The sequence below is a fragment of the Sciurus vulgaris genome, assembly GCF_902686455.1.
Source record: "Sciurus vulgaris genome assembly, chromosome: 11".
Lineage (NCBI taxonomy): Eukaryota > Metazoa > Chordata > Mammalia > Rodentia > Sciuridae > Sciurus > Sciurus vulgaris.
Window position 1 is genome coordinate 131712766 of NC_136472.1, and position 11607 is coordinate 131724372.

Genomic DNA, 11607 nt, shown 5'->3' on the forward strand with positions numbered 1-11607 from the left:
TCTTTCCAATGCAGCAGTAGATTAGTACTAGTAGGAGTGGTGGTAGTAGGATTAATAGTCAAAGAAGCCCACATAATAATGAAATGATCGCTGACTTTCAAACAACAAAAGCTTCAAAATGCTAGGCCTCTCATATGATTCACTGATATGCCTGCCACACATATGAGTGTGGGCCTGTTAGCTATGGAGGAGAAATTCTTATATGTTGGTTGACCTGATTCTTCCAATCCATGATGATTTCAATCATCTGTGCACCATGATCACCTCACCTTTGGTTTTAAGGCAGCTACACTGACAGAAGGTGAATTGTATTCTTTCAGATTCCTCACTTATCTCCTCCAAAATTAACGTGTTTTGTTTTTCCCTCATTTCCCCTTCCCTTTAGCTTTTCAAAGACCCTTTAGAGCTGGGTACATGATCCTTTCCATTTCAGATTCTTTGTATGCCATATCCCAACTCCTTGCCTGCCAAAGGAGAAAATTTATCTAAAAAACATGATTTCTAAATCTCTGTCTTTTGCCCTCTTCATATTACTCAAGAGACATGCTTAGAATTATAGCAATCGTTATGCTGGCATGTCAGCTGCTTTGTGTTCTGTTGTGTGGGATCCACTACTATTCTTCAAAACACACCAAAGTGACCTTCTTATTCTGGCTACCAAAAAAAAAATAATTGCCTGCTCAACCAGATCATTCCAAGCACCTTCGAAATAAAGGAATCATAAAAGCAAAGACCTGCTGAGTCACAAGTCAGAATGAGATGTGAACATGGCCATATCACATGATTCACACAGTTTGAGAATCCTTGTAACAACTTCCTTGCCTTCCAGGACCTCTACCTTAATTTCAACATAGTTCTGGGTTTCTCCCTAGGATGTCCTCCTCCAATCAAAGTTTAGAACAAGCTGTAAGCTTTCCAAAGTGAATTGGAGATACCTGTGGTTTGGGGGCCCCTTCAAGAGCATTCAAATTGTTTTCTGCTTTCATAACTGATGTTTCTCCCCAACACATTTTTTCACAGGTAGTAGCAACATATTTGATGTCACTAGATTGTATACATGGACAATCATTTGTGGTAAATAAACGTAGCAATGTGGGATCATCCCTTCTCTTCTCAATTCCTTTCAAACTGCCACTCAGTCAGGAAGGTTGGTTATGTAGTACTTTATCCCTCATTCAAATTTGGACCTGGAAACTCACACATGCTTCCCACACTTTGAAAGCACTGCTCTCTCCCCTGCTCAAATGTGACCTGAATGTCCTTCCAGCTGCTCAGTACAACTGCTCCATCTTCTGTCATTAACTCCCGGGAATCAGCACCTTCCTCACTCTTTGATCCCCCTTCCTCTCTCCCTTCCTTTAATTAAACTTGCCCTTGGTTGAAGAATGTATCAGAATGCAACCCACAATTCACTTTCTTCCACACTACCCCCCATATAAATTGTGGCACAAACCTAATAATGTATGACTCATTCTATTTTTTTCTCCTTGCTAGCCGACTCAAGGCTATACCTAAGAACAGATAAAATACAGTAATGCTCATGTTTGAAGGACACGGTCTCACCAAGATTGTTTGCATCATCTGTGGTTCTTACCTTCTACATGTCCACTTATGATACTCTTTGCTCCTCGATCAGATCCTCCAGATATGTCAGAAGCACCCACCTCTGGATGTTCTTCCCAAATACTCTATGTAACAGAAATGTCAATAAAGAGTAGTGCAAAGATTTCATCAATGCTCTTAACACATCACCACATATGTCAGCGTGAAATCACTGCAACTGGAAATAACATGAGTGCCTTTTGGGTGAGAACATTTCCTGGAACTTTCACTACCCTAGACACTGCTGTAGAGTATGAGCTCTAATGTTCTTCTGGCTACTTTTGGAGTAAATCAGGATGAGGGACCTAGGAAATGCCTTTGCTCTCAAGAAACACACTGATGTACATATAACCAAAACAAGCAGCATGGATATCCATTCCATCAACTTGCAGTAGCCCGACAAATCTACAAACGCTGTATAAATCTTCTTTGAAATGTTTTGAGAATTGAACTTGACATTATACACCTTCAAATTTATAAACACAGAAAGGCCAAAATTTTAGCCTTAAATTATGATACTTGATTGGAGGAGAGAGTTTCATTTTCATCACCTTGCTAAGACACACTATACTGTGAAACTTACATGACTTCTGAAGCTATTCCCAAATTCGGGTGCACTTAAATGCCTCAGATTTGAACACTACATTATGATGCTTGATTTCTAAATGGATATTGCCTAATTTCCCTGCTAGACGCGAAGAAGGTCAGTTGACAAGAAATTTAAATGGACACTTTACTCACCTGTTGCTGGCTCTTTCCCATGTCATCAAGCTGCTCCTGCTTTTCTGCTGGTACCATGTCCAAATGTGACTCTGCTGATAAACATACAGATGTATGTAAGTTACTTTAAACCCTGAGAATGAGAAAAGTATGGCCAACTAAGAAGGGGTAAAGGTAACCGTTCTATAATTTTAGTTTCAAACGTACAATTTTCAATTGAGCTTAATTTTAGGTGCATCTTTATGGTGTTTGTAACTTTTGGATTGTTGTGCATGGGGTCCTGCAGATTGTACACAGGCCCAGGTGGATCCTTCCAAAAAACTGTTTTCACTACTTCAAATCCCAAGCCTTTTCTGTTTGGAGATGGGGGTGTGCAAATTCCCTGGCTGGCTGAGAACCTGTCAATAGCATGCCTCAGCCTCCCAGGAATCTGCAAATACAGATGTGCCACTCAGCACCAAGGGGATGCTGAGTTACTTAGGCAGTAATTGGGCTGATCCAAAACTCCTGAGGCACTACACTTAATCAAGTTCAATGCATAGGATGACGCAAGGTCCAGAAATTAAAGGAAAAAGGATATTTTGAAGAAAAAATATAAAAATTACAAGCAAAACAAGAGCCAAACTAGAGGCCCTTCAATAGATGAATGGTAAAATAATCGATCAGATAAATACATACACAATGGAATACCACATAGTCATACAATGAATCAAAATGCAGTCTCTAAAAAGTTGAAGAAAGTAAATGAAATAAAATTAAACTTCACATTCTTTACTAGGTCTTTATCGGAAGAGTAACGTTTCAGGAACCACTGCACATCATTTCTGCAATTCAACATCAACAACAACAGCAGCAACAACTGGTCACTGTTCCACTTTTACCAGTGAACTGCATGTTCCTTTCCTTTCCTTTGTCTTCAATTCCTCTATTAGTATTCACTTGACCTCTGGAAGCAGCAATCATGGTGCCTGCTATTCCTGAAATAAACTGGTTTTGCTTCCCTGGTGCTCCCTCACTCATGCACCCTCATTTCTACTGGGTAATAACCACTTGACCTCTAAATTATTCCATTTACTCTCTATTCCACTAGGTCCTGGCATTCCACGGGCTGATTACATAGCACATGGGTGTGAATGCTTTATATACTGGCAACAATAATCGAGTATGAGATTGGAATCTGAGGCCATGACACGTTCATGGATGGTGCCTTTTTTGAGGTAGGAATTAATGCACACTTGAGGAGTGAGGGAATCACACAGAGGCAGAAAAAGGTCACGGTGTGTAAGACAGTAGCATGGCATAGAGAAAAGACTTAAATCAGTCTTTGTCTGATATCTAGGGACTGCTGAAAACTGCCAGAGTAGGGTGCAGACAGTGAAAAGGATAAAGATGATCATTAGGCACAAGTGTACGGAGAAAGAGGCCTAGAAATGTTGAGGAGCTTGGAAAGTCACATTCCAAAGATGGTCACATCCCTGAAAAAAGGGCATGTCTCCAAATGGATCTGGATTGTGTCATCACCATGAGGAGGTTAAAAGAGAGCAAATCAAAGAGTGATGAGCAAACCCTCCCTGGCAGTGTGCAAGTTTTATGTGTACACTGCTCTGGGTCGGCATTTCAGGAAGGATTATTCACCAGCAAATGTTCATTTTACAAGCAACCAATAAATTAAAGTACACATGATCATACATATTATCATTTCCTTCTACAAGCTGACCACAAAGCTATGGAAATCATGAAGTAAAGTGGAATATCAACCATAGCAAAAGTTCAACGCATTCAGTCAGTACACAGGGTGTCACAGTAGAGTGGACACTACCATATGAATGCGTCTCTCCTATGATTCACAGACTGGCCTTGACATTCTGGTCACAAGAAAAAAAAGTTCCTCCTGTTGCCAGGATTGTGGACTCGAGTAGTGCTCCTCCAGACCTACATGCAAAATGTGCCTGGCAAGGGAATCAGCCACATAATCAATGTAAATGGTGCAATAACTCCAATTTGAAGCTTACTTGTACCTATGTCTATGATATGATATTTGTAAACACCATCTCTTCAGGCAGTTACAGAAATATTTTGAAACCTGGATGAAAAGAACTACACAGTCATGATGGGGCAAATCCTACCAACACATTGCAGGAAACATATAAATCATGAGTGAGAAATTGCCTATCATTTCAGAGGTCTTAATATACGTGTTCTCATAGAAGTTGCACTGCAAAAGTTGACTGATTTCAGTTTTTTGTTCCCTTCATTTAGTTTCCATTTTGGGGAATTCTATGTTTCCTATTGCTGGCTCGCTTTATGTTCATGGAGACAAGGCAGTTTATAATGTTTCCTGTTTACCCACCATTGACTCATTAATGAAACACAAAAGCAGGTATTGGTTTACGTTGCAGGAAGCATGTAAGTCCTTAGAAACTGACAAGAAAATTAGATATACTTACAAAAACTGGCATGTATCAATACCACCTCATATTCCTACTGAATGAGTATGAATTTCAGCCTGAGTGATAAAAAGTTGAGATAGCAGCGATAAAGTTTTCATTAGCTTTGGGTTTTCTCTTTTTTTTGTTTGGGGATATTTGTTGAATACAACCACAGGACTGATATAGACTAAATCAATATCAGAATTACCGCTTTAGTAAAACTTGCAGTTAAGTTTCCAATGCTAAGAACACCTTTCTGATGACCATAATTACTTAGGCAAGGGTACAAGTACCAATGTGAAGATGCAGAATGCTAGAGAACTCAGATAGGTGTATGCAGAGGAGCAAGCAAGGAACCTGAGAAGTTCAACGTCAAAGCTAAGTAATAAGATGGCAGCACATATGAGGAGAGACCTGTCAGAATGCTTTCGACCATGTTATGCTAAGCATGCAACCAGTCCCTCATTTGTCTTATGGTCTAAAAGTCCAAAGGTTTGATAATAATCCAGGGGAAGATATAGATTATTTCTCATCAGAAAGGATTTTCTGAACTAACGGGATCAGATATATGCTTTCAGAATCAAAGCTAATATATGTAGGGTTGTTTGTTTCATACCCATGTGGGACAGTGGTACATCTTCTCTGCCTGAATACTCTGTTTTCGGCCATTTCATGTATCTTTTTCCACCCTTGTGTACAGATGCAGGTTCCACATCTGAAAAGAAAAATCAAAAACTCATGATACAGAATAAAGAATTCAGATAAGCCAATCCTAAGCAAAATGTCTTCTGAAAGCCTCACATATTGGACAGATTGCAGAGAAGGATTTTGCGTCAAAGTCTTTGGCATATACATAGTCAGTATCCATCTAAGTGTTTGAGGAATAAAGAAAAGAATTTCATCATGAACCCTGGTTCAAAATGAATCTACCAGAGCATAACTAAAAGTGATTTCAAATAATTTCAGAAAGGGCTGGCTGTGCAGAAAACTATGTATCTAGAGATCAGAATTTAGCACCCCAAGAGACCGCACATTTGACATACCCAAAGATTTGGATTCTTTCCAATGCAGCAGTAGATTACTACTACCAGTAGGGGTGGTAGTAGTAGTAGTAGTAGTAGTTGAAGTAGTAATAATAGTCAAAGAAGCCCACATAATAAATAATCACTGCCTTTCAAACAACAAAAGCTTCAAAATGCGAGGCCTCTCATCTGATCCACTGATATGCTTGCCACACATATGAGTGTGGGCCTGTTAGCTATGGAAGAGAAATTCATATCGGCTGGTTGAACTGATTCTTCCAGTCCATGCTGGTTTCAATCATCTGTTTTCCATGATCAACTCACCTTTGGTTTTTACGCAGCTACGCTGACAGAAGCTGAACTGCATTCTTTCAGATTCCTCCCTTATTCCCTCCAAAATTACCTAGCTAAAATCTTTGGTTTTTCCCTCGTTTCCCCTTCCCTTTAGCATTTTCAAAAGACCCTTAGAGATGGGTACATGATCCTTCCCATTTAAGGTTCTTTCTACGCCTTATGCCAACTCCTTGCCTGTCAAAGGACAAAATTTATCTCCAAAAACATTATTTCTAAATCTGTCTTTTGCACACTTCATGTTACTCAAGAGACATGCTCAGAATTATAGCAATCCTTATGCTGGCATGTCAGCTGCTTTGTATTCTGATGTGTGGGATCCACTACTATTCTTCAAAATACTCCAAAGGGACCTTCTTATTCAGGATACCAAAAAAAAATTGTCTGCAAAACCCGATCATTGCAAACACATTTGAATATAAAGTAATCATAAAAGCAAAGAACTGCTGAGTCAGAATGAGATTATGAACATGGCCACATCACACGATTCATCACAGTTTGACAATTTCTGTAACAACTTCCTTGCCTCCGGGACCTCTACCGTAATTTCAGCATAGTTATGGGTTACTCCGTAGGATGTCCTCCTCCAATCAAAGTTTAGAACAAGCTGTAAGATTTCCAAATTGAAATGACATACCTGTGGTTTTGGGGCCCTTCATGAGCATTCAAAATGTTTTCTACTTTCATAACTGATGTTTCTCCCCTACAAATGTTTTCACACGTAGTAGCAACATATTTGGTTTCACTATATTGTATACATGGACAATCATTTGTGGTAAATAAACGTAGCAATGTGGGATCATCCCTTCACTTCTCAATTCCTTTCAAACTGCCATTCAGACAGGAAGGATGGGTATCTATCCCTCTTTCATATTTGGATCTAGAAACTCACACATGCTTCCCACACTTTGAAAGCACTGCTGTTTCCCCTGCTCAAATGTGACCTGAATGACCTTCCACCTGATCAGTGAAACTGCTCCATCTTCCTTCATTAACTCCCGGGAATCAGCGCCTTCCCCACACTTTGATCCCCCTTACTCTCTCCCTTTTCTTTATTTCAATTTGCCCTTGGTTGACGAAGGTATCAAAATGCAAATCAAAATTCACTTTCTTCCACACTACAGCCCGAATAAACTGTGGCACAAACCTAATAATGTATGACTCATTCTATCATTTTGTTTTTGCTAGCTGTCTCAATTCTGTACCTTAAAGAGATAAAATACAGTAATGTTCATGTTTGAAGGCCACAGTCTCAACAAGGTAGTGTGCAACATCTGCGGTTCTTACCTTCTACATGTCCACTTATGATACTCTTTGCTCCTCGATCAGATCCTCCAGATATGTCAGAAGCACCCACCTCTGGATGTTGTTCCCAAATACTCTGTGTAACAGAAATGTCAACAATGAGGAGAGCAAAGATTTCATCAACGCTCTTAACTCATCACCATATATGTCACGGTAAAATCACTGCAATTGGAAATAACATGAGTGCCTTCTAAACGAGAACATTTCCTGGAACTTTCACTACCCTAGGCACTGCTACACAGTATGAGCTCTCATGTTCTTCTGGCTACTGTTGCAGTACATCAGGATGAGGGACCTAGGAAATGTCTTTCCTCTCAACAAACACACTGATGTACATATAACCAAAACAAGTAGCATCGATAGCCAATCAGTCAACTTTGTAGTGTCCCGACAAATCTACAAACGCTGTGTAAATCCTCTTTGAAATATTTTGAGAATTGCACTTGACATTATACACCTTCAAATTTTTAAACACGGAACAGCCAAATTTTTATCCTTAAATTATGATACTCCATTGGAGGAGAGAGATTCAATTCTGTCACCTTGCTGAGACACAGTATACTGTGAAACTTCCATGACGCCTGAAGCTATTCCCATCTTTGGGTGCACTTAAAATTGCTCAGATTAGATGAGTACATTATGATGCTTGATTTCCAAATGAATACTGCCTAATTTCCCTTCTGGATGCAAAGAAGTTCAGTTGACAAGAAATTTAATAGGACAATTTATTCACCCGTTGCTGGCTCTTTCCCTTGTCATCAAGCTGCTCCTGCTTTTCTGCTGGTACCATGTCCCAATGTGACTCTGCTGATAAACATACAGATGTATGTAAGTTACTTTAAACCCTGAGAATGAGAAAAATCTGGACTACAAAGAAGGGGTAAAGGTAATCCTTCTATAATTTCAGTTTCACACTCACAATTTTCAATTGACCTTAATTTTAGATGCATCTTTCTGCTGTTTGAAACCCTTGGATTGTTGTGCATGGGGCCCTGCAGATTGTACACAGGCCCAGGTGGATGCTTCCAAAAAACTGTTTCCACTACTTCAAATCCCAAGCCTTTTCTGTTTGGAGATGGGGGTGTGCAAATTCCCTGGCTCGCTGAGAACCTGTCAATAGCATGCCTCAGCCTCCCAGGAATCTGCAAATACAGTTGGGCCGCTCTTCATCAAGAGGAAACTGAGTTAATAAGGGAATAATTAGGCTGTCCCAAACCGCCTGAGGCACTAAACTTCATCAAGTACAAGACATAGGATGACGTAAAAGTTCAGCCATTCGAGGAAGAAGGATATTTTGAAGAAAAAATATAAAAATTACAAGGGTAACCAGAGCCAAAAGAGACGCCCTTCAACAGATGAATGAATAAAGAGTTGGTCAGATAAAAACATACACAATGGAATACCATTCAGTCATAAAATGAATCAAAATGCAGTATCTAAGAAGTTGAAGATAGTAAATGAAATAAAATGAAACTTCACATTCTTTAATAGGACTTTATCGGAATAGTAAGTTTTCAGGCACCACTGCACATCATTCCTGGACTTCAACATCAACAAAAACAGCAGTAACATCTGGTCACTGTTCCACTTTTACCAGTGAACTGCATGTTCCTTTCCTTTCCTTTGTCTTCATTTCCTCTATTAGTATTCAATCCACCTCTGCAAGCAGCAATCATAGTTCCTGCTATCCTGACATAAACTGGTTGGCTTCCCTGGTGCTATCTCATTCATGCACCCTCATTTCTACTGGGGAATAACCACTTGTCCTCTAAATTATTCCCTTTCCTCTCTATTCCACTAGGTCCTGGCCTTCCACGGGCTGCTTTCATAGCACATGGGTGTGAACACTTTATATACTGGCAACCATAATTGAGTGTGATCTCACAATCTGAGGCCATGACAGGTTCATGGATGGTGCCATTTTCCAGGTAGGAATGAATGCAGACTTGAAGAGTGAGGGTATCACACAGAGGCACAAAAAGGTCACAGTGTGGAAGACTGTACCACGGCACAGAGAAAAGACTTAAATCAGTCTTTGTCTGATTATCGAGGGACTGTTGAAAACTGCCAGAGAAGGGTATAGGCAGTGAAAAGGATAAAGGTGCTCATTAGGCACAAGTGTACAGTGAAAGAGGCCTAGAAATGTTGAGGTGCTTGGAAACCCACATTCCAAAGATGGTAACATATGCCTGAAAGAAGGGCATGTCTCCAAAAGGATCTGGATTCTGTCATCACCATGGAAAGGTTAACAAACAGCAAGTCAAAGAGTGATGAGCCAACACTCCCTGGCAGTGTGCAAATTTTATGTGTACACTGCTTTGGGTCAAAATTTCAGGAAGGACTATTCACCAGCAAATGATCATTTTACAAGCAAGTGATAAATTAGAGTACACATGATCATACATTTTATCATTTCCTGCTACAAGCTGACCACAAAGCTTGGGGAAATCATGAAATAAAGTGGAATATGAACCATAGCAAAAGTTCAACGCAGTCAGTCAGTACACTCGGTGTCCCAGCAGAGTGGTCACTGTCTTATGAATGAGTCTGTCCTATGTTTCAGAGACTGGCCTTGACATTCTGGTCTCAAGAAATAAAAGGTCCTCCTGTTGCCAGGATTTTGGATGCTAGCACTGCTCATCTGGACCTACATGCAAAATGTGGGTGGCAAGGGAATCAGCCACATAATCCATGTAACTGCTGCAATGACTCCAATTTACTTACTTGTACCAATGTCTATGATACGATATTTGTAAACACCATCTCTTCGGGCACTTAGAGAAATATTTTGAAGCCTGGATGAAAACAACTACACAGTCATGATGGGGCAAATCCTACCAACGCATTGCAGGAAACAGATAAATCATGAGTGAGAAATGCCTATCATTTCATAGGTCTTAATATAGTTGTTTTCATAGAACATGCACTGCAAAACTTCACTGATTTCAGTTTCCTTGTTCCATTTAGTTTCCATTTTGGGAAACTCTGTTTTCTGTTGGTGGTAGGCTTTATATTCATGGAGACAAGGCACTTTGTAATGTTTCCTGTTTCACCCACCATTCACTCATTAATAAAACACAAAAGGAGATAATGATTTACCTTGCAGGAAGCATGTAAGACTTTAGAAATTGACAAGAAAATTAGATATATTACACACAAAAACTGGCATGTATCAATACCACCTCATATTCCTACTGAATGAGTATGAGTTTCAGCCTGAGTGATAAGAATGTTAGATAGCCTTGATAAAGTTTTTATTAGTTTTGGGTTTTCTCCTTTATTGTTTGGTGATTTTTGTTGAATACAACCACAGGACTGAAATAGACTAAATCGATATCAGAATTACCACCTTAGTAAAACTTGCAGTTAAATTTCCAATAGTGCCAATCCAAGATGGCAGACTAGAGGGTGACTGCACCTCAAGTAGCTCCAGAATGCAGGATTCATGAAGGGGAGGCATTGAAAGACTTGGACTAAAATAGAGCTACGGGGTGAGTCTCCCCCACTGGGTGAAGCTCGGCCTGGTTCACAGGCCTGGATAGGGGCAGCTTATCAGTGAAGGCTATGTCAGCTAAAATCTTCCGCAGGCAGCCCTGCACACTACAGCAGTGAGCTCCTCCCACACAGCAAGCTTCTCCAGCTTCTCGGAGCAGGCCCCCCAGTGATAGCCTTTCTTCACACAACCAGCTCCAAGTCCCTGAGCCAGTTTGGTGAGCTCTGGCCCACAGGTAGCTTCAGGGACCAGGACAGGGCAGCCAGGCACTTCCTCAAGCAGCTGGGCTCCCTCTGGGGGGAGGCGCCTTTCAAGGCTAGCTTCTTGGAGCAGAGCGCCCAGTGAGAACCTTTGTCTACAGAGCCAGCCACAAGTCCCCGAGCCAGCGAAGAGCTCCGACCCAGATTCAACCTCTGAGACCACAGGAGGGCAGCCAGAGACTTCTCGAGGCTGCTCTGCCCCCTTTGGCTGCAGGCACTTTCCACGGAGTGTTCCAAGATGGTGGACTAGAGGGTGACTGCATCTCCAGTTGCTCCAGAACCCAGGATTTGAGAAGGAGAGGCACTGAGAGACTTGGACTAAAATAGAGCAACGGGGTGAATCTCCCCCACTGGGTGAAGCTCGGCCTGGGAGGCTGGCCCAGATTAGGGCGGCTTATGAGAGTAGGGCAAGGCAGCTAGTCTTC

The 11607-nt window shown here is 40.9% G+C and overlaps 1 protein-coding gene across 1 annotated transcript in view; it reads right to left on the reverse strand.

Annotated features, from left to right (window-relative positions):
* The window catches only part of LOC306639391 (uncharacterized protein), a 77943-nt gene that overhangs the window by 47061 nt on the left and 19275 nt on the right, over positions 1–11607 (reverse strand). Inside the window, exons 5-8 of the mRNA XM_079102869.1 lie at positions 8163–8233; positions 7412–7505; positions 5368–5466; positions 2344–2417 (exon numbers count right to left, since the gene is read on the reverse strand). Coding sequence (XP_078958995.1) covers positions 2344–2417; positions 5368–5466; positions 7412–7505; positions 8163–8233 — 338 coding nt within the window. The remainder of the gene's footprint in view (positions 1–2343; positions 2418–5367; positions 5467–7411; positions 7506–8162; positions 8234–11607) is intronic.